The 23,997-nt window shown below is 42.0% G+C and overlaps 1 protein-coding gene across 3 annotated transcripts in view; it reads right to left on the reverse strand.

Annotated features, from left to right (window-relative positions):
- The window catches only part of DGKI (diacylglycerol kinase iota), a 305,312-nt gene that overhangs the window by 100,250 nt on the left and 181,065 nt on the right, over window positions 1–23,997 (reverse strand). For all 3 annotated transcript variants that reach the window (XM_030543871.1, XM_030543854.1, XM_030543862.1), the window contains 5 exons: window positions 22,617–22,672; window positions 21,493–21,555; window positions 20,575–20,648; window positions 19,428–19,539; window positions 14,339–14,538 (listed from right to left, as the gene is read on the reverse strand). In XM_030543871.1, coding sequence (XP_030399731.1) covers window positions 14,339–14,538; window positions 19,428–19,539; window positions 20,575–20,648; window positions 21,493–21,555; window positions 22,617–22,672 — 505 coding nt within the window. The remainder of the gene's footprint in view (window positions 1–14,338; window positions 14,539–19,427; window positions 19,540–20,574; window positions 20,649–21,492; window positions 21,556–22,616; window positions 22,673–23,997) is intronic.

A 23,997-nucleotide genomic window follows, 5' to 3' on the forward strand; every position in this document is an offset into this window, starting at 1 on the left:
TTTTCAAGTAGCCAATACTAACTTTTAAAATAAATCCAAATAGTTATACTGCTTTGCATCAACTACACAGCTCAGATATGATATTCATACGCATCATCCCAAATGAGCATATACTCAAAAATCTAAATATCCATCCCACTTTAAAAAACACTCCACGAAAAGCGTGAGTACTCTACTCTATCCATAAGTCCTCAGTAAAAAAAATCAAGGCATATTATACCCAATCCAAGTTTCAAAACTCTCTACTGGTAATAATTCAAAGACAATATCCTCCAACAGTACTCTTTTATGATTATCTGGTCCAAAAAACTCTGCCAAAGATTGATAATTTGAGAGTTGCTTGGAACAACTCTTACCCAATGGAATACAATTGTATCTAATGTTAATGTATCTAATGTTAAATGTATCTAATGTATCAATTGTATCTAATGTTGTATCTAATGTTAAAAAAGCAATTAAAGACCTGAAGCTATGGCTCATTCACCAAAATATTTGTTTTCAGATATACTGGTCTCCACAGAGACTAATGGTAATGAGCCTTATAAATGCTGACCACGGTTGGAAATGTAACTCCCTTGGTATTCATTAGCTCGTATGTTTTGGGAGTGCCTCTGTGTCAAGAATTTGTGGTATGAGGTGGGTCAAAGGAACAAAGGATGCTAAATTGGAGCCCTCCTCCTCAAATTTCATTCTTGGATATATTCTGGAAATCTGGAGATTACCTGGTAACAAGGCAACATGGTTCCAGTGTGTAGTTTTTGTGATTAAAAAATTAATCCTGCAAAAATGGAAAAGTCAATCCTGACCAAATATTGATGCCTAATTCAGTGATCTGTCTGACCTTGCAGCTAATGAATGACTGGCATGCCGCAGAAAGGGAATGCCGGAAACATTCAAAGCCATTTGAGCTGACTTTTTAGAGGTGTATGATTAACCTAGACTCAGAAGATAGATATGTCACTTCCCTTCCCTTCCTTTTATCCAAACCCTCTTCATTTACTTTGGGTATTATGATGAATCTGGTATTTTTGTATATTTGTTGTATTTGGAAAAATTATTTTAAAATATATAATTAATCGGGGGGGGGGTGTTTCTTTCACATTCTTTGCTGCTCAAAATTCAAGACTTCTCCTGTCCACAGACACTGCTCCAGAAAACCTGAAGGTTATCTAGGGTGCAGGCTCTTTCCTCGAAACTCCACAGAATCCCTCTTGCTGTACTCTGCTAACTGGAACACACATACTTTCCGCATTACCCAACAGACGAGGAACATTTGAATCTCAAAGCAATCACAGCTCAAATCAAATTTCCCTAACACCTCTTGGGTTCTTACTTATATTAATCAGACACATTAATTGGTAGTCATAGTGCAGCTGCATGTTTAATCTATTTTTACAGATTTCAAGATACAGTATATCTTTGACTTACAAATTAGCTTGGGTCCCATATGTCTTAGGAACTGCTGTTCTCTTTCTGCCTTATCCTGTGACAGTTGAGACCAGATGGGATACTCAGGCTAACAGTACCCAGATTTGGAGGTCATTCTCATTGGATGGCCCTTAGCTCTGAAACACACTCCCCTGCTCTTGGGTCCCCAAGTTTACTAATGTTCAGGGCATGCAGGAAGGCTTTACCCAGGTCTTTTCCAGGAGCTTGCTTTGAGGGGTGTGCCTGGTTTTATTAAATGGGAGAGTTGTTTTCTTTGTGTTAATATTTCTTCATAGAGCTGAGTGAATATGGTATAGCAATAATGCATGATGAATGAGGATATTTTCTTGTCTTCAAATATCAATGCGTTGCCTATAATTTTTTGAAATGTATTTGTTCTTTTTTTAAATTATTCACTGAATGCATTGAGCAAATAAGTCTTGGTTTGATGACAGTTTGTGTGCAGTTTATTGCAAGTACTCAATATTCACGAATAGAACTGGGTTGATTAGTTTTCACTGGGCAGACAGGCCACACACAGCATTGTTGCAGTTCCGTGATTGTCTGAGCATAACTTTTAGAATCAAGTTTCCACTGTCAATATTCACAGTTACAGTCTGAAATTCACTATTCTCTAGTATATTCTTCAAATTTCACAGACCTGCTTGTCATTCAAAGTTGTCCAGCAGAACATTCACAAAACATGATGACAAAAGTGGTGCAAACACAAAACTAATTGCATTTCTTATTTCACTGATTATTAACAAAACATCTTTGAAGCCAAGCTGTACAGATAGGATTGACATAGTACATGGTGGTAGTTTTTATTATAAATGTGCCCAGGTTGACAATAAGGCATATCCTTATTAAGGGAATGAGTAAATAAAGCAATAACCAATTGTCTGTGCCTACTTTTTTTAAAAAATCACCAGCTCTCTACATTTTAATAGAGATGTTAGATTCTTAAATGATTGAGCTACAGGATAGCCAGAGAACCACACTGGAGTTACTGATAGTCAAAATACTGCCAGGAATGGACTGTTTTATTTTCTAATGCAGCTGCAAACAGAACAGTAACTTTCCCTTTCAGACATAGGTGCTAGAACTAGGGGCTCTACCACAAGCCATTGCTTGAAGTGGTTTCCATCATACACAGGGTTTACAGTTTGGTTCAATTGTTCTCAGCACCCCCACTATACAAATTGTTCCAGCACCACTGAAGGAATAAGTCTCTGGTTTTTAACATGTTTATGCTTGGAAGGTGGGGTGGGGTTGGGCTATTTTTGGTTAAAACTGAAAACCAAAAATCCCAGTTATGAATCTTGTAAGTCCATGAAAAAGACACTATTCACTTCATCTCCAGGTTTCCCAGGGATGTTGCGTGACCATCAGAAAAGGAACTTGTACCTTTTCAAGTGAGGGCGGCTCCAGGCCCCAGCACGCCAAGCGCGTGGCATGCCTCGGGGTGGCATGCCTCGGGGGGCACTCTAGTGGTCGCCGGGAGGGCAGCAGGCAGGGTGCCTTCGGCGGCATGCCTGCGGGAGGGTCCGCTAGTCCCACGGCTCCACCTCTGCAGGAGGTCCACCAGAGCCGCGGGACCAGAGGACCCTCCGCGGGCATGCCTGCGGGAGGTCCACCAGGGCCAGCGACCGGCAGAGCACCCCTGTTTTCAAGACAAATGCATTTTCCAAAGTGCAAGCACAGACGCAGCAGTATAGTTCTAGCTCCTCAATAATTGGTTGGAAGCTGGGCTAGGAACTAATTAGTGAACAATGCCATAGAATAAACAGAAGCATCAGCACTGCTTAAGCCAAGCAAATGCTCTGGATATGCATTTGAATATCTAACAATGGCTATGTTTGGGACATGTGCAGGGCCGGCTCCAAGGGTTTTACCACTCCAAGCGGGGTGGGGGGGAAGCCGCGATTGTTTCTTTGGTGGCACTTCGGCAGCAGGGCCTTCCCTCCGAGAGGGACCAAGAGACTCGCTGCCGAATTGCGGCCGAAGAGCCGGACGTGCCGCCTCTTCCCCTTGGCTGCCCCAAGCACCTGCTTGCTGAGCTGGTGCCTGGAGCCAGCCCTGGACATGTGCTTCTGGAGAAACCCCAGAAGGTCTTGTTCATTTCTCCTTGACTGAAGGGAAAATAGCCATGTCTCCTTCCAGCACCTGTCAATGCTTCTCTAAGCATTAATTGGGGGAGGAAGAAGGCACTTGTGAGATGCTTCCTGCTTCTTCCAGGGCGGGAGCTGAAAAAAACATGGTGCCTTCAAAGCACCTCTGGCTTCTGACAACCTTCAGGCCAGAATCAAACCCAGCAGCCAAAGAATGTAGCTGTGCTTAGGACTTGACATCCAGCTCATGCAACAAAAAAGAAAGATCAAATAGAAAGAAATTTATTCTAGGCATTTATCACTGCATTGCTGAATCTGCTCCTTTGGGAGACAGACTGTCTTGATTGCATTGCTGCCTGGATGGTGGGTACAGCAGAAGAGTGTAACAGACAAAAGTTAAGGGAAGCAGACAGAACACACTTGAAAGGGAGGAAGGAAATGAAAAGAAAAAGCAGAGTACTTACATAGTGAAGGAGTCAGGGGGAGCTGAGACTCTTCTCAGGTCTGCAGAGCGCCCTTTATGGATACTATAGGCAGCAGGAAATGAGCAGCCAAGACAGAGTCAGCACAACAGCATGGACAGACAATGAAGAAGCCAGGCGAGAGAAAGAAAGAGAGAGAGAGACACATACAACATTTAAACAGAAATAAAAGGAATGCATCACATAACATTTGAATGAAAACACATGCAAAGCTCCAAGATTGCACTAGAGAGACAGCAGCAACAAAACACAGGCAAACACAACAAATGAGAGTGTTCACTGCAGAGTGACACAATGGTCTTTTTTTGAAGGCTGTGGACAGGCTACTGGCAAACAATGTGCACAGTTACACTAGGAGAGGTTTCTGGGCCAGGGTCCCACAGGCACTGAAAGATCTTAAGCCCGTAGAGTTTGAAAAGCCTGTGATGCACCTTGCAAGTCCAGAAGAGCAAACAGCTATCAGAGCCAAAGCTTGATATGATGGATTCGCCTCCCCAAATCTGCCAATTTTTGTTAATGTTTACAAAAATACTCTTAATTGTAATTCCTCTATCCCAATGGCAAAATGTTGTCCTTATTCTTCCTTAACATATCTTAGAGAACCATGCATGTAATATACAGTAACTCCTGAAGTTGGTTTCTTTAGTTTCGATAGTCGAAGGGGTCTCTGTACCTCTCTCAACAGTCCCAATGGAATGCTTCTATATTTAATCTCTGGAACAATTTTTGTTTCATAACAGCAGATCATCCTTCTTTAACTCAAACTGAAAGCCAAATACTCTCTCTGTAGGGTTGTGTATGCCTCTGATTAGCTACAACTTGCAAAGCAGTATTTTAAACTGGGGTTCCAGGTCAGAGTGTGACTCTGGGAAAACTGATTCTTGGGCTACGTCTACAGCATTATTCCGATTTTACATAAACCAGTTTTGTAAAACAGATTATATAAAGTTCAGTGTACGCGGCCACACAAAGCACAAAAATTCAGTGGTGTGCGTCCAGGTACTGAGGCTAGCGTCGATTTCCGGAGCGTTGCACTGTGAGTAGCTATTCCGTAGCTATCCCATAGTTCCCGCAGTCTCCTCCGCCCATTGGAATTCTGGGTTGAGATCCCAATGCATGATGGTGTAAAAACAGTGCCACGGGTGATTCTGGGTAAATGTCATCACTCATTCTTTCCTCCATGAAAGCAACGGCAGACAATCATTTCGCGCCCTTTTTCCCTGGATTGCCCTGGCAGACGCCATAGCATGGCAACCATGGAGCCCATTTTGCCTTTTGTCACTGTCACCGTATGTGTACTGGATGCCGCTGACAGAGGCGGTACTGCAGCACTACACAGCATTCATTTGCCTTTGCAAGGTAGCAGAGACGGTTATCAGTCATTCTGTACTGTCTGCCATGCCATTGTAAATTGGCGATGAGATGACGGTTATCAGTAGTTCTGTACCGTCTGCTGCTGTCATGGGTGCTCCTGGCTGGCCTTCGCTGAGGTCGGCCTGGGGTGCAAAGACAAAAATGGGAATGACTCCTCGGGTCATTCCCTTCTTTACGTTTTATCTAAAATAGAGTCAGTCCTGCCTAGAATATGGGGCGAGTGAACTAGAGAACCAGTGTACCAGGGAGCACAGCCGCTCTGGGTCAGATCCCGCAGAAATGATGAGCTGCATGCCATTCTAGGGGGTGCCCCTGCAACAACCCCACCCGTTGCTTCCCTCCTCCTCCAACCCTCGTGGGCTACCGTTGCAGTGTCCCCCCATTTGTGTGATGAAGTAATAAAGAATGCCGGAATAAGAAATACTGACTTCTTAGTGAGATAAAATGAGGGGGAGGCAGTCTCCAGCTGCTATGATAGTCCAGGCAGGACATTAAATGGTGTGGGGGAGAGGAGACCAGCATCCCGCTGCTATGATAGTCCAGGCAGTACAGAATCTTTTCTTTAGACATAAAAGCGGGGGGGCTGATGGAACTCAGCCCCCAGTTGCTATGATGAAGATGGTTACCAGCCGTTCTGTACTATCTGCTGGGAATGACCGGGAGTCATTCCTATTTTTACCCAGGCGCCCCCGGCCGACCTCATCTGAGGCCGGCCAGGAACACTCACAGGATGATGACGAGGACGGCTACCAGTCATTCTGCACTGTACTGTCTGCCACCAGGAAAGGGAGGGGAGAGGATGCCGCTGTTCAGTGCCGCGGCACCACATCTACCACCATGCAGTAGACTGAAAATAGTCAAGAAATGATTTTTTTCCCTTTTCTTTCATGGAGAGGCGAAGGGGGGGTAATTTGACGAGGTATACCCTGAAGCACCCCGGACAATGTGTTTGACCCTACAGGCATTGGGAGCTCAGTCAAAAATGCAAATACTTTTTGGAGACTGCGGGAACTGTGGGATAGCTGGAGTCCTTGGTACTCTCTCCCTCCCTCCATAAGTGTCCATTTGATTCTTTGGCTCTCCGTTACACTTGTCACACAGCACTGTGCTGTGGACTCTGTATCATAGCCTGGAGATTTTTTTCAAATGTGTTGGCATTTCGTCTTTTGTAATGGAGCTGTGATAGAACAGATTTGTCTCCCCATACAGCAATCAGATCCAGTATCTCCCGTACGGTCCATGCTGGAGCTCTTTTTGGATTTGGGACTGCATCGCCACCCGTGCTGATCACAGCTCCATGCTGGGCAAACAGGAAATGAAATTCAAAAGTTTGTGAGGCTTTTCCTGTCTACCTGGCCAGTGCATCTGAGTTCAGATTGCTTTCCAGAGCGGTCACAATGGTGCACTGTGGGATACCGCCCGGAGGCCAATACCGTCGATTTGTGGCCACACTAACCCTAATCTGACATGGCAATACCAATTTCAGCGCTACTCCTCTCGTCGGGGAGGAGTACAGAAAACAGTTTAAAGAGCCCTTTATATCGATATAAAGGGCCTCGTTGTGTGGACGGGTGCAGGGTTAAATCGGTTTAATGCTGCTAAATTTGGTTTAAACGTGTAGTGTAGACCAGGCCTTGGTGTCTCCTCTAATTCCTCTTCAATGGCTTCCAAACAGAAAAATATTGTCTGATTTTTAAGCAGAACCTACCTGCCAGCATTGCATGCTTAGCCTGAGCTTTGAAAACCAAACTTTGTTCTGTTTCCTAAATCTCCAGCATCCATAAGAGAGATTATGGAATCAGAACCTAACTGGCAAGTCTTTTAATGATGCATGCAGCAGAGTAGAATGCAGCTCATTGTTCTGCAGCAAAATTGACTCTGCTAGTCTGGCTACAGTAAAGTCTTACTTTTGCCACTAAACTTAACAAACTGACTCAGAAGATGAATGGAAATCAGATATGAGAAGTAAACAAATTTACCATTGCCCTGTGAGCTGCCTTTTTTCTGTCCACAACTTGCACTGTTCCTGAGTATAAACAATATCAATCAACATTGTACAATTGTTGCATCTAAAAAGTCACTTCTGGACGGAACTTCTTTACTTTATTATGTCCCCATTATGTGTAATGGTATATAGAATGAGGCAGAGACTATGCCTTCTTTTATGTTTGGAAAGTATCTATCAGAAACAAACAACGAAGTGAAAAACATTATATGAGTGACCACAGTATATTGACCCTGAACATTGTCCTCCAATTGCAATGCAAACATTTTTTTAAAACTTTTAAACCAATTTTCTTTGACTGTTAGGTTGCCAGGTGCCTGGATTTTGACCAGAAAGCCCAGTCGAAAAGAGGACCTGGCAGTGTCCAGTCAGATGTACCAGCCAGACACCGAATATCTGGTTACCGTGACCTAGGGATCGGGGGAAGTGCCAGGTCATCAACCTGTGTCAGCCCCTCCTCAGCCGGGGCTACCTCCTACCTGCAGGCAGGTCGCAGCAGCTCCCGTCCCAGGCCTGGAGCACAGGGAGTCCAGCTTAAGGGGAGGGAGGTGGAGATGATCCAGTGATGGGGGGAGAGGAACAAGCAGGGGTGAGGTCCTAGGGGAAGAGGCAAGGCAGAGGTGGGGCCTCAAAGGTCTGGTTTTCAGCTAATAGCACCCATATTGGCTGTATTCACAACTTTTTTACATTTTCTTCTTGCAAATTAGTTTAATTGGCAGGATGTTTGCAGATGCAGAAAATTTTAAGGAAATATTGTACAGTATTTATTGAAAAACAATTCCAAATTCATAATCAGAAGATGTTCAAACCAGAAAGCTGATTCTGGTTAGCAGTGGTATGCTCATCCAATCAGAGAACAGAAACAAACTCTGTGTTCAATCAAAACAGCACAAGTTTCGAATAGGAAATATTCAATGATGAACTGAATATTCAATGATGAACAATGAAGAGACCAAGGAATATATGAATACATTTGAGAAGATCACAATCTGTTCATGGATAACTCAGTAATCGAAGAGGTGAAATTCATTGGATAAATTATTCATTGCCAATTATTTGCCCAGCTCAGGTGGAATGCAACACAGGTGAAACTGTCTGGTCCTCTAATAGCTGAAGGCTTGAATAAGGCTATTAGTGCTGCTGCTGTCAGTAAGGAAAGGAAATTCTCCTTCAGCTTAAGTGGCTCAACAGTACTGCTAGATTTAGATCCCTGGCTCAGATTCTATTCAGGAGCAGATTTCTTGTTCATTATCTTTTACAACCCTTAAGACATTTTACTCTCAAAAACAAACATTAAACAATGCTCACTTCCCCACATCTTCGGATGAGATGAATTATGAAATGACGGAGAAAGGAGATGGCCCTTAGATACTAGGGTAATAAGCATGGTATAAAAACCTAGATTAGGTAAATGGATGAGAAGCAAAATATTCAAAAGTACCCAAGTGACTTAGGAGCCTGAGTTCCATGGCAAGTCAATGAGACTTAGGGTCCTAAGTCTCTTAGATGCTTTTGACATTTTACCCAAGATGAGCTATGAGATAGATAAGATAGGTGAGTTCCCATTGCAAAGACTATGCCATTTAAAAAAAAAAAATCTATAGGGATGCTGCTCTCTGAAGGCCTTGCACTTATCACTGCCTCAGCATGAAAATATGAAGGAAGAAAAAGTTAGGTTCACCACCTTCCTAATATCCACTGACAACTCACATCCTATGCCAGGAGGTAAAAGAATTTACTAATCAGCACAACAAAGGAAAGACAATCCAATCATCCAGAAATCACAACAGCAGAAGAGAAACCAAGGGAGCCCATTTAATAGCAGTAGTCAAGGGAATGTCAATGACCTTCCTTTTCAGTAAGAAAGGCCTCTGCAGCGTTTCTAAGGTCAAAAAAAAAAATGATAGCACCAGAATATCCTATTTCTGTTGGATTTTCCCACCTGAGCAACTTGACTTCAAATCCCACTTAGACTCACCACTGTAATATTTCTTAATATCAACTAAAAACTCCAGCAGACAGATGCCAAAACTACCAGACCTTTCAATACTCAGATTCCAAGACCAGAACAGACCATTGTGACCCTCTAGTCTGATCTTCTGTATAACACAGGCCAGAGAACTTCCCTCCAAAATTTCCTAGAGCTGATCTTTTAGAAAAACATCCAATCTAGATTTAGAAACTGCCAGTGATGGAGAATCCACAATGAACCTTAGATAATTGTTCAGTTTGTTAATTCCTCTCAGTGTTAGAAAATAATGCCTTATTTCCAGTCTGAATTTGTCCAGCTTCCAACTTCCAGCCACAGGATCACGTTATGCCTTTCTCTGCTAGACTGGAGAAGCCATTATCAAATATTTGTTCCTCATGTAGATACTTATAGGTTGTAATCAAGTCAACCCTTAATCATCTCTTTGTTAAGCTAAATTGCCTCTTGAATCTATCACTATACTGTCTGGCTACATCTGCTTGTGAAGAAAGATTACTGGTCAGAATAGTATTAGAATAAGAGCAAAGGGAGAAATATATATTGCTCCTCCAAACATGCCTCTTTCTAGACACTTATTAACACATTTCTGTTTACTAGAGCTGAGCAAAATTTGAAATTTCTATCCCATGGGAAATTCTGACATTTCAACATTTGTTTTAATCCTGAAATGAGACCAAAAGTTGCAATTTAGAAATTTTTCATGGTATGCTGAAAAATGTGTATTTGAAAATGTTTAAATTTGTTTCAACATTTCTGATTGAAACAAAACATTGTGACATTCCTGAAAATCAAAATGTTTCCTTTCATTCTGTTGAGTTGACCCCAAAGGCTTCCTTTTGAGTCAGATCAACCTTAAACTGCACTTTCCTGGCATGCTACTTTATAGGAGTTTGGAGACCCATTGTGTCCTATGAATCAGACTCTCTGCAGGTGAGCAGTGTTTACAGGTTCTGAAGGAAGACACTGCAGGAAGATAGGCAGCTCTTTGAATCTGAGGAGAACAAGAGCGTTGGGATAGGTGCAGGATGGAGGGGGAAATCTGTGTAGCCCTCCCTCCTTCCAGCATACACAGCCACAAAAAATGGTTCTGCTCTTTTATAAGATACTGTACATTTCAGTTACATACAAAGAGTTAAATACAAAAGAGAAGTCTTTGGGTAACTAATTTGTTATAGCCAGTTTACTATTGCACTTTTCCATTTGAGGGCTTAGAAATTCATTCCTCCAGCAGGTTTATCCCTCTATCAAGGTTTAACCTCAAAGAGTTTCACAGTTAGATCCTATCCAAAAAATTTCATCAAAACTGTTTTTGATGGAAAATTAGGTTTTCAACTAAATGAAAATTTACCCAAAAAGTGTCAGAAAAAAAATTCAAAATTCAAAAACTTTTCAGTTTTTTGAAAGAAAAATCAAAATTTTCCATGGGAAAAATAACAACCCACTCTCACCACAGTATTTTAGGGCATGTGTTTTGCCTTGGTCCACAGAAACTGTTTTATTTCATAACAGGTTTACGTCATTAACAATTATTTGTATAAGCGGATTCCACTGCTTTTGAATATCAGAGGGGTAGCCGTGTTAGTCTGGATCTGTAAAAAGCAACAAAGAGTCCTGTGGCACCTTATAGACTAACAGACATATTGGAGCATAAGCTTTTATGGGTGAATACCCACTTCGTCAGACTGCTTTTGAAAAAGTCATCGGCAGGGAAGATGGTAAATTTACCATTCCTGGCCAGACCTCAATGCTATAAAAAACAGAACTCCAAAACAACATACAATGGGAAGATAGAAACATATTAAGAAACTTGAAAAAGAAAAGAAAACTTTCTCACTTGTGCCACTACATCAGACAAAATTCCAAAGGGAGTTTCTGCTATTAACATCCTCCTCCAATATCATCAAAGTAATTAATAATAGCTTTCAGTATTAGTGTGATGTGAGATTATTTTTTAATTATTGTATGTGCAGAAAGATCTAGAAAAGCTTCCAGCAATTGTAGATGCAGTGCCAGACCCATTCAGTAATCTCACACATCTATAATTCACAGGATGCACTTTCAAAAGCCTTAGGAGAAAAATCCACCTATTCTATCAACTGTAAAGATTTTGATGGGATGCCTTTAAACACTGCAAACATCAGATTAAGAAATTTATATGACAATGTAAAAGGTAAAACTTGGTGTCTGTGGTGGGATTTTGCAGAACAGTGTCATACTGGGCAAACTCCAGTTTAGTCAACTCTGACCTCTTCCTCCTATAATTCATCTTTATTGTGCCAAGAAACTCGACAGACATGCCACCTGCCAGCCCATTCCACCTTTCTTCCCAACTGCCCAGACACACTGACACACACGCCTTGCAGAGGTTTGAGATTGGGATTAAAATCCTTGACGTATTGCCAGTAACCTTCCAAAAACACAGACTCACAGGTGGATATTTCATTCAAACCAAAAGGTACCCAAACAACAAAAGCTCTGAACCCAATGGAGTTTGGCATAGCATATTCAAACCAATTCCACAGTGAACAATATTCTCCAGGGCTCAGTGGACCTTAATTACTGTACCATGATGGGGTGGATCAGTATACCCCATCCACAGTTTAAATTCAGATGCTATAGCTCATGCCTGACCATGCTAATGACTAGACTGAAATACACCAAATGCTCTTTTCCCCACTGCTGTGGCCTCTCTCATGGTTGGAAACAATGGCTCAGGATCGAATTTTTCCAGTTTGGACTTTGTAGCACGGAATGGGGTGATGAAAAGAAATTAGAGGTCATTGCTCAGGGGGTGATAGCCTTCTGTTATCAACTGTTCAAGGTGAAATGTAGGCCTAAGATATTTTCCAGACAAATAAGGATCTAATATGGCAAACACAAGCTTAGATTGCTGCTCCAAAATGTTTGTTTCATTAACAGAACTGAATACACAAAACTGAACAAGGAGACATTGGTTGGTATACAAAAGTACTTGATTTTATCAATTGATACACTTCTGCTTCTAAAGGTTGGCAGCTGGATTATAGGATTTGCTGAAAGGAATAACACACTCCTGAGTATGTGGCTGTTTGAATGAAATACATTTGTAGGATGCTGGAGGTATCTGGCTTTAAACCTAGGCGACGTATATACTGAAGGTCTGCCTTGTCTTTTGCAATTTAAATAATACATCATGAAGAAGATGGCAGGAATGCTTATTAGCTCCCATCTCAGCAGCACAGAAAGACGCATTGGTAAATAAAAAATAATGGCATTTTTAATATTTAAAGTCTTTTAAAAAATATTCTTATGCTATTAAAATGATCTCTTAGGGATTTTTTTAAAACTAATGTTTAGGTATAAAAAGATATTTTAAAATTTTATCTTCTCTTCTTTGGATGTTTTCTGGCTTCCATTTATTTCAACCTTTCCCTTTTCCTTTTTAGGCTACTCTAATGCTGCTTCCCTCTCATTTTATAGCTTCTCCCCTTACTTGTCCATTCTCACTTTTCTCCTTTCTTTCCTCGTTCCCTGATCCAGAAACTCTCAATCCTAATCCACCCTCAGATGCAACTCCCTAAAGCTAACACACTTATCGTAATCTGAGTACTATAGCTTTTCTTTTAGCAGACTGGGAGCTGTCAAATATACTATATATAGTGTCTCATGCAAAATGCATCCCTCAGTACTTCCTAATAGACTAGGAAAGTCCCCTTTGATTTGCTGATAGTCCAGTGGAACACTAACACTTCCAAGAACACTGCAATGTTTTACCACTGCCCAGATACTGCAGCACAGGATGAATTACTATTTATTTGAGAGCTATTGAACTCTCTCAATTAGGGGTGCATATACGCTGCAGCTGGGAGCATGCCTCCCAGCACAAGTAGACAAACTCAGCTAGCTCTGCTTGAGCTAGCATGAGAAAAATGGTAGTTAGCCACGGCAGCAGCTTAGGTTAGCCACCAAGTACATACCGGGGGTCACATGAGGTTGTAGTCAGGCAGCAAGCCAAAGTCATCACATGTCACCGTGGCCATGCAGCTATTTTTAGCACACCAACTTGAGTAGAGCTAGTACAGGTCTGTCTACCTGTGCTGGGAAGCATGCTCCCAGCTGCAGAGTAGCCAGACCCTAAGGCTTGGTCTGCACTACAGACTTTTGTCGCTATAAATACGTTGCTCAGTGGTGTGGAAAATCCACCTCCCTGAGCGACACAGTTATACTGTAGACAGTATAGTGTACACAGTAGAGCGACGGGAGGGCTTTTCCCATGACATAGCTGCCACTTCTCAGGGCAATGGAGTAACTACACTGATGGGAGAAGCTCTCCTGTCAGCATAGGTAGAGTCTTCACTTAGTGCTGCAGCGGCACAGCTGCAGTGCTGTACGTGTAGACAAGCCCTTAGCGATTTATACCAGCACACTCCGATCAGGATTCCACATGGTGACAAATAGCTCTATTCAGTGAATCCTCAGGCTGGTCCCATTTTCATCCGGGAGCAGTATGCTCCCAACACAAAGACTCAATATAGCCTAAGCACATCTGTATCCTGCAGTGGACTGTGGATATTGGTTGAATGGTCTCAGTGTGGGACCAAAGAGACTCATTAATTTCAGAAAGCAGATTATATGGTACTTTAAAGGGTGTGAGAGGCATACGTGCACAGCGTCCGTGAGTGTTAGTAAGAGTCACACAGTAGAGTCCACTGAGACCTCCCCAAATAGTTGCCCCTTTGGATAACTGCAAGACATAACATCTTTCTGAAAGCAAGACAAAGGGAACCCTGTTAGTTAAAGCACACAGGAAATCTGGTAACTATATACAATGTGGAGGAGAGGAACGTTCTGGGGTTTCTGGACCTCTTTCTCCAAATACTCTGATGGTTCAGTCCATGAAAACTCCCTGTTTGAATTCTCTGCCCAGTAAGAGCATCCTTTTATTAGGATATGAACAAGTCCAACTCACTCATTGAGTAAAGGCATGGATGTTCTCCTCTTGCTCTTCTGCACCATATTGGCCTGGTTCCTTAGGGAGATCCGAATGAGAGATGGAGCCAGTCGACATGGCTCCCCATCCACTTGCATGGGGATAGACTTGTATGTTAACAGAGTCACTTCCCGGCACTGATGCAATCTTTCTCCATGGCCTCCCACCTGAAGAGCAGCCTGCAGAACAAGAACAAAGAGAAGGAAAGCCATAATGTTACCATCCTATACCAGCCACTTGAGTTAGCTAACAACTCCCTAATCCTGTTTTACCCAGCACTTTATACCCTCTGCTACAAACTACTCCATTTGCACGAGACCCATCCTATTGCAGTAAGTGGTTTGCTCTGTCACAGGGAGATTTACATGCTTGCCATAATACAGTCCAAAAGCAGCAGCTGCTCACTAATTTGGAGGATTCAATGCAAAGAACCCACTATTCCAAATTCATCACCACTAGGAAGTTGCATTTCAGGTCAACCCCACATTTTCCCCCATCTAAATTTGCAGAATGGCTTTCCAGTAAGAGACATGGGTGTACATGATGCACTAAGGCAATCTTCCAATTAAAGCTTTTCAATAAGTCATTGCAATGAGGCATGACCAATGTAATTCCATTCACAGAAAAGACATAATATGAGACTTGGAATGCTAGAATAAAGTCCTGGAGAGAAGGATCAGTGGGCAGAGGTCAGGTGAAGCAGTCAAACATACATGACAAATTCAAGTATCACATGGGTATGAAATTTACCAAGTGGAGACTGCCTCATCATATGTGGTGTAGATCTATATTTAGAGATATAAATAAACACTTATATGCTTGCACACATTCGAGTTGCATTTTTGTATATTTCTACATCTTGTTTTAAATTATGATTGCTTGTGTTGCAGCAGTGCCTACAGTCTGTGACTCAAGGATCAGGGTCCCATCTGTGCGATCTAAATGCTTTTTCAAGTAATAGTATTAATAGGGGTTTTCTTTATTACCAAGGCAATACTGTCCTTGATGTGAATTAGATTAATCTGAAATAATTATTATGGCAGTTTATAAAGCAATTCAGCATCAGGAGTAGACAAGCTGAAAAGAGCAAGGAGAAAAACCTTGTTCAATAACTGCAGCTGGAAAGCAACTAAATGCTTTATGTTCAACAATTGTCTTGAAGAAACGAAACGAGAGAGCTGTACCATGTACCCTCTGAGACACCCACCCACTGCCCCAACATTCTGTCCATAAGTTGACAGAAACAAGTCAACAGAAACAGGGCTGCATAGTTCTCATCAAACAACACGTTCTTGAATGACAGCATTCTGTTAACTTAAAGACAAAAAAATTAGCCAGCTTTCCAAGCCCCTCTCCTCTCTCCTACCTTAGTACATACAACCTCTTTAAAACCTAAACCAGGAATGAAGGAGCAGTGGAATAGGCAAAGGGAATTAAAACATATCAGAGACAAAAAGGTAGAGGGAGGTTGTTAATGGGCCTTCGAGATTTAGGCAGGCATCTTGGGGCAGAAACACTGTATTTTAATAAAAATTGTGAATATTGTCTATCAGATTTAAAAAAATCTAAATTAATACAACATTAGCATCAAGAGTTACAGGAACTGAAGTCAGGACATTCACTGTTTTGTTTCCCACAGGAACCTTAACTGTGCTATTATGAATATATCACCTAGGCTATTGGTTACATGATGATGATAATCATCATCATATTACTTAATATTTATACAGGGCTTTTCATCCAAAGATCTCAGTGTGTCACAAACATGGACAAGCATATGATAAAGCATAGTGTGATGCACAAAATGTCAGCTAAGATACAGAAAAGGTCTATCATTATAGTGACTCTTCAAATCATAAACAAATACAAAACCTTAACTCTGATCTCAGTTTCTTTTAGGTAGAAATAGCTCACTAAGGGATCTGATTCTGAATTGTGGCCTAAATGAGTATATGCAGCTCAGGAGATGGATGGCAAAGGTGGCTGTGCCTCAACCTCTGTGGCCTTCTGGAGGCAACCCCAAAGACTACTAGGGTGACCAGATAGCAAATGTGAAAAATCAGAAGAGGGGGTGGAGGGTAATAGGAGCCTATATAAGAAAAAGATGTCAAAATCAGGACTGTCCCTATAAAATTGGGACATCTGGTCAGCCTAAAGACTACTCTAAGTCACTGTGGCCTGCACTGATTCCCTATGGCAGTGTTTCCCAAACTCGGGACACTGCTTGTTTAGGGAAATTCCCTGCCGGGCTGGGCCAGTTTGTTTACCTGCCAAGTCCACAGGTCCGGCCTATCATGGCTCCCACTGGCTGTGGTTCACTGCTCCAGGCCAATGGGAGCTGCTGGAAGCGGTGCAGGCCGAGGGACATGCTGACTGCCACTTCCAGCACCTCCCATTGGCCTGGAGCAGCGAACCCTGGCCAGTGGGAGCCACAATCGGCCAAATCTGCAGATGCAGCAGGTAAACAAACTGGCCCGGCCTGCCAGGGGCTTTCCCTAAACAAGCAGCGTCCCAAGTTTGGGAAACACTGCCCTATGGGATGTTACACTGTAAATACAGTGCATTCCAGATACACCTACTCATTCCTCCAATACATCCTGCCCCTTCCCTCAGTTATAACCTGACATACATCTACACCAAGCACTGTAATAGTGAGGGTAATGAAGGGTTATTCCACCAGACCTACACTACTAGGGAATTCCACTGATGCTAGGGGTACTCCCAGTCAGTTGCCACTGGCTTTGTGGCACCCATATGATAGCTCAGCCAATATACAAAGGCTATAGCAGAAACCCCAATCAGGGGCATAGACATTTAAAGTAGGTCTAGCAGTAAGGCATCTTAGTTTTGCTTATGATGGAGATCAAGTTTATTTCAGTGTGAGGAATGAGATGTCTGCATTGTGGATGGCTGTATACTGAAACTGAAAAGCACTTCGGCATGGAACTGACGAGCCTGTGAATGCATTTGGGTGCTACAGCGAAAAGGTACAAAGACTGAGGTTGGTCTGGAGGGTAACACCATTGTAACTGGTGATCTTGTGTTTTTAAAGTTTTTACTTGGGAAATGCACTTAGAGTTAACTTTTTTGTGAGGGAACAAAAGAAAAACAATTATAGTGGCACTTACCTGATGCTTTCAAAGCACTTTACAAACATTATTCAATCCTCATAACACCTTTGTTGGGCAGGTAAGAATTATCACTCCCATTTTAAGTGACTTGCCCAAGACTACACAGCAAATCAGTGTCAGAAGGGAAGCAGCACTCATATATCTAGATTGCTGCTCTGTGTTCTGACCCGTAGACAACACCCCTTTCAAAAAGTTTTATTCCTTTTCCACTAAATCACACAATGTTCTATTATTTCTCAAGTACTATGTTATCTTGCTCAGGATTTTAAATGGCATAATTGTAATGCACAATTGAAAGGTGATGACACAGGGTTAAGGTTGCTGTGGAAATGCTCACTCTGAATTCCATGGCTGGTGCATATAAAAATGCAATGCTTATTTATGCATCAGCATGATTTTGTGTATTAAGGTACTCCACATATATAGATCTTCTTATGTAAATATTCATTATAACACAGCACAAAATAAATCAGCCCCACTGGCTTTAGGCAAGACTTCTGAAGGCACTGTAGACCTTGAGACCAAAGAACAAGTCATCAGAATTTGAGCTAACATATGCAGACTGTACAATTTTTTTAATCATTTATAATATGTGAGCACCAGCTAGAAAACACAAATACTTAAAATAAACACTTGCACTACTCAATCAAGGGTGTTTCTCTTATGGTCTATGATTTTCTTAAAATTTCTCTCTCCCCCTCACTCTGATAAAACAGGGAAAATGGGAATTTTCTGAGAATATTTAATGCAGCAATTGAAATTCTTTTAAACTATTCAGATTTGTAGGTGTGACTTTAGGTGGAGAACTTTTGCAATACCAGTGATGGTCAATTCTAGATGGTCAGTTCTAGAGTACAGCAGAAAGGAATGCTCAATTTCAGGATAGAGATACGGCCTTTAAAGGCCAGGAGTCCCAGCATGTAGTGCTCCATATTGCAAATAAGCTGCAGGACACACCTACATACTGAAGATGAGGAGGGCTACAATGTGTGTCTATTTTATGCAAAATTAGATATGTCCGTTGAGCACCTGGTGATTTGACAACATGGTACTTCTCAACACTGCAAAGTTGGGACAACCTTTAATCATGTGATTAGTACAGATGGTTTTAAAAGAGTAAGTATGTTTCATTAAAAGTTTTAGGGAGAAAAAACCTAAAGATGTTTATTTTTCTTTTCTTTTTTTCTTTTTTCAAACAACAAAATTACCCCCCCACCCGCCAACACACATGATTTCTTACCTTTTTTTTTCTTTTCTCCCAGTGAAAAAGTGAAAGTAGGATTTTCCTCACAATTTTGACATGGAATATTTTGAAATTTTCAAAAAAAATTGTCAAAATATTTTGTTGGTTTACAAATTTTATCAATTTTTTTTTAAAGTGTCTTTTTTCTATACACAAAAAAATGTGTTTCTGGAACCCTATTTTCCAACTATGAATTTCTGACTAGCTCTAATGTAGATGGAAAATATATAAAGACCATAGTTGTAGTGGGGCTAGTAACAAACAGCAGTTATTGTGAGACCATAGACGTTCCCCATAGTACAAACACACATACATATGCACACACATCCCTTCTATAATACTTTAATCTTTGAATTTTGATTTGGGAGCATTTTGAAGCACCATTAGATATGTTCAAAGTGACCAGTTTTTCAGGGAGTACATTTTTACAATGAAATAATACTTCTCTTCCTTTGAAAACCATTATTTCTTCATAATTAAAAAAAATTGAGGCAAAACCAATTTTTTCCACCTTATTGAACCCAGGAAAGCATAGGAGAGAATCTTTTTCTTTTGAAACTTTGTGCATCCTAGTGTTGAGCCATGGAAATGCGGTGTCTCATACAAAATTGCACACAGAATAGTCCCAGTGCCCTAAGCAGTGTGAAATCTACTGCATGCAAAAAAAAATACTCAGCTCTGCAAAAATTCTCACCAGAGAGGCCATAGTGAACCCAATGACCTCAATGTAACCATCATCATGGCGCTGAGGTTCAAAGTCTCTGTGGTCGCTGGGGGTACCCCAGGGCATTGTGCCAGCACAATACCTGCAGAAAGAGGTTTAGAAAATGACAGCTTTAGGGAGCATACTAAGAATTTGCCCCACTGAGTCTTACAACAATTAAAAGAAAAGAAAGTATAAGTACTGGCCAGTTCTTTATCTTCTGAGTGAATAGCCATACATCTATTCCAAAAGGCCTTAAAATTCATTCTGGGGCCTCCCAGTGACCATACATATAATTACAGGAGAGATCAGAAGGGGAACCTGCCCTCCAACTTTCAAGCTGGTGGGGCAGGCAATTAGTTTGTCTATCCCAATTTCTGGTAGGTTGCTGAGTGGAGATCGGAGGCAGCAGAGAGGGGATAGTGCCTTTTGGCAGTAGTGCTCAGGATTCTTCTCTTCTCTCTCCCTCTAGTCCTCCTTCAGATCAGCTACTCAACTGGATTTTCACCTGCAGCCTCCTGCCAACAAAGGCTGCTTTGTGCCCTTACTAAGAAGGCAGGAGGCTGAAACTAAGCTTGCTTTCTTCAGACCTTAGTTTCCTCCCTCCCTCCTGGCTCAGAAGGTCTAGGAGCAGAGAGGGATGCAAAAGCTGGGATAGATTGGAGGAGGAGCTCCAGACAGTGGCCTCCTACCTAATGGCTGCTGCTGCTTCTCTCTCCTGCCTACCTTTAGGGATATATGGGAGACCTTGCGGAGCAGGGGGTGGGGAGAACTTTGGAGAGGAGACTCCACAAAGAACCTTGCAGAGGGGGAAACACAGGAGAGAGAGGAAGTGAGTACCTTGGAAAGGGAATCTTTGGAGAGGGGACAGGAAAGATGGGGGAATACTGGGCTTTTAAAAACACACCCCACTGTTTGTGACAACCTCTGAGATGTTAGGAAACAGTATTTCTTCCAAACCCATTTGGAGCTCTTCTATTTAGAGGTACTGATCTGATTTTTTTTCTAACGAAGCAGAAGACAATTCTGTTCTATCTGCTGACTTCCTTGTTCATGTATTATGTGCACAACTCTGGAAATTGTGTTTGTTAATTAATTGTTCCTATGAAGCCAGCACTTGGTTGTGACTGGAGCTTACCTGGGTATATTTAAAAACACTATACACTGGAACTTCAGCTCCTGAATCTTTGGGGTCAGGTCTGTTCCATCACACTGCAAAAACCAAAGCAACAGAACAAAGAGGGGTTTGTAAATGGGGTCTCAGACAGGGTAATAATTGCTGTTACCCCATTTTGTAACAACCTGCCCAAGAACATGGATTGCATTTTAGAAATACATATCTCTCTATAACATAGTTGCTGGGCACCATTCACTCTCTGTGAGATAAGGAAGGGTGTGTTACTCAATGGGAAATTGTCATGTATGTTCACGGCCGGTGCAAGGAAGTTTCCTGCCCTAGGTGAAACTTCCACCTTGCACCCCCCCCAAGCCCTGCAGCAGCTCCCCCCCCCAACCCTGAGGTGCCCCCCCAGGGAGCCATACAGCACCTGCCCACCCCAGCTCACCTCTGCTCTGTCCTCCCCAGCACTCCGCCCCCACTCTAATTTCCTCCCCTTGTGGCATCAAACAGCTGGCTGTCGGCGGCGCGCTGACCCAGGGGTTCTGGCTGCTGGCGGGGCGGTGACCCAGGGGAACCCCTCGGCTGCTGGTGGTGGCTCAGACTCCCTCTCCCTCCCACTGCAGCGGCCGCTGAAACCCTTTAATAAAAAAATTGGGGGTGCTGCTTTTTGGTGCCCCCAAATCTTGGCGCCCTGGGCAACCGCCTAGTTGGCCTAAATGGTAGCACCGGTGCTATGTATGTAAATTCCCAAAGGCTTTCTACAAAATGTGTTTCAAATGTCACAGTCAAAACTGAAAGTAACAATCAATGGTCTGGTGTGATTAGGTCTGTGTTTTCTCAGCACTCCCTCTCCCTCTCTCACACACACATTCTCTCTCACTCTTCCTCTCCAGCTGTCTCACTGCAGAAAATGGTGCCATGCTTTCCTATACTTACCACAACTTTAACATGTTTGGATAAATCTCTGGAACTTCTCTGCAGGAAGTCTGAAAAGGCTGCCTACCAGACATAAGAAAAGGGAGGGAATTCAAATCAGAATTTTTTTTATTTGAATGATCTACAGCTTCTTCCTGTCACTTTCCTTCCTTTGCATCCCTCCCTAGATTCTACCACCACATACCATCCTGAGCTAAACTCTTTTCTTTCCTGCTCCCGTTGACAGAGTTTTAGGCCAAGTTTCTTGTTAGCATCCAGTCAATAGTGCATGTTTCAAATTCTCGAAAATCCCTTGAATCAGAGCCAGGGGGCAAAGACACAGAAGGGAAGATTGGTCCACTTGTTTTGCTGCATTAAGGTGCTACACTAAGAAAAGGCACTCCACTTGGGAACATTTAGCATGGAATACCATTGTGCACTCAAATCATCATGCAAATTCTTGCTCTGGTTTATTTGTTTGTTTTTAAAGCATAAGGCTTCTGGGTGTGACGACAGTGATAGAATCTGACGGCAGAAAGACATGTATGGTGGCAAGTATTATCCAGTCACTGCCCTCCTTTCCTAATTACACCTTAGAATAAAGCTGAAGCCCCGTCCACATCCCTCCTGGATAAAAAATTGTCATCTGATTTGCATATTCATGTATGAAAATGAGATGCTCCAAATAGCAGCTCTCTGTCCTCCTCCTCTCTTTAGCTCCAAGTCCAGGAATGCTCATCAGGAGCTAAAAGATGTGGTCAACGATTTTTCCTATGCGCTAGCAATTTCCCCAGTAAATTCAGTATCCAAGTGCTGCCCACAGATGGGAATAAATGTGAACACAAAAGTGAAAAACTTGCCAATCTGCAGCAGTGGGTACAGGATATTATCAGTCCTTCCTCGAAATGCTGTAGCACTCTTCTGAACTACTAACTATTAGGGGGAAATAATACTTCAACCTCTTCCAAACAGACATGGGGAGGCATTGCCAGAAGTAGCTGGAAGCAGGCCATGTACTTTTAAAGGTGATGGGCAAAAGAAATGATCATAAGTCTCAGGAGTGAAAGGGAGAGGAAGGGGAATAAATAATAAATAATTTAAATAACTAAACCAAGGCTATTCTGCAAAATCTATTTGCAACTCACCCCAGCATAAAACATTTTATTTCGAAAGCGACTGTTGAATTTCTCTGGATTTGCTTCTGTAAAAGAAGAACAAGGAAGAAAACAAAGTCGTCATAAGGGAGAAAGTTTGCAAAGCACCCTTGCTGTTCCAAGAAGTTTCATTCCAAGCTTTTCTGGAGGCAGGAAGACAGATTTCCAGCCTTTGCATGCTGCTAGCTTTCAACCCATGAGGGGGAAAGGGCAAGGGAAGTCTTTATTTTCAACACTATCTACATCAGCAACCCTAAAAGAGCAATTCCATGTGTACTGTACATGCACCACACATTGGTAATTAAAAGGTGAAAAATGTCAAATGAATTTTTATTTTGCAAGAATCTATCCTCTATGCTATTCTTTGCTAGTGGATTTCTATTTAGTGCAGCCCCTTCTTGGTGTAAGGTGGAGTGGATGAGGAGAAGGGCAGACAGCCCCTAAGGCATGAGTCTCTTGAGGGAAATTTACCACACCACCACCTTAGAGAGTCACATTGTCTGTTTCATGATCCCACTGTAAACTTCCAACAGCACAATAACAACTTTTCAGTGACACAAGTACACACTGTACACTGAGTAGATCTCCGTTTGGATCATTCGAAATCTCATGAAACATTTGAAACAAAACTGAATGGTTCATAGATTTTCAGGCCAGAAAGGACCACTATGATCATCTAGTCTGATCTCCTGCATAACCCAGGCCATAGAATTCAACCTAGTGATTTCCGTACCTAGCCCAACAACTTGTAGTTAAAGTAGAGCCTAATTAGAAAGATATCCAATTTTGATTTAAAGATTCTAAGTGATGGAGAATTTATCACATTCTTGGTAATCTGTTTCCAATGATTAATTACTCATGGTAAAAACTTCTTGTCTTTTTTTTCCATCCATTGGATCTTTTATGCGTTTGTCTGATACACTAAAGAGCTCTCTACTATCAGATATCTTCTCTCGAATAGCTACTTATAGGAGTGTGATTAAATCACTTCCTAGCCTTCTCTGCGATAAGATAAATGAATTATTTTAAACTTCCACTGCAAGACATATTTTCCAGCCCACAAACGATTCTCATAGTTCTTCTCCAATTCCTCTCTAATTTTTTCAGCATCCTTTCTAAAATGTGCATATCAGAACTTGTAACAGGATTCCAGCAGTGGTCTCACCAATTCCATATACATAGGTAATATCATCTCCCCTTTTCATGCATGATGATTCCCTGTTAATCTATGCAAGCATCATGATAGCCCTTTTGACCACATCATCACACTGGGACCTCATATTCACTTGGTCACCTATAAAGACCCCCTAAGGCCTTTTATGAATCTCTGCTTTCCAGAATACAGACTTCCATATTGTAGTGTGACCTACAT

The sequence above is a fragment of the Gopherus evgoodei genome, chromosome 1 (assembly GCF_007399415.2).
Source record: "Gopherus evgoodei ecotype Sinaloan lineage chromosome 1, rGopEvg1_v1.p, whole genome shotgun sequence".
In the NCBI taxonomy this organism is placed as follows: Eukaryota; Metazoa; Chordata; order Testudines; family Testudinidae; genus Gopherus; species Gopherus evgoodei.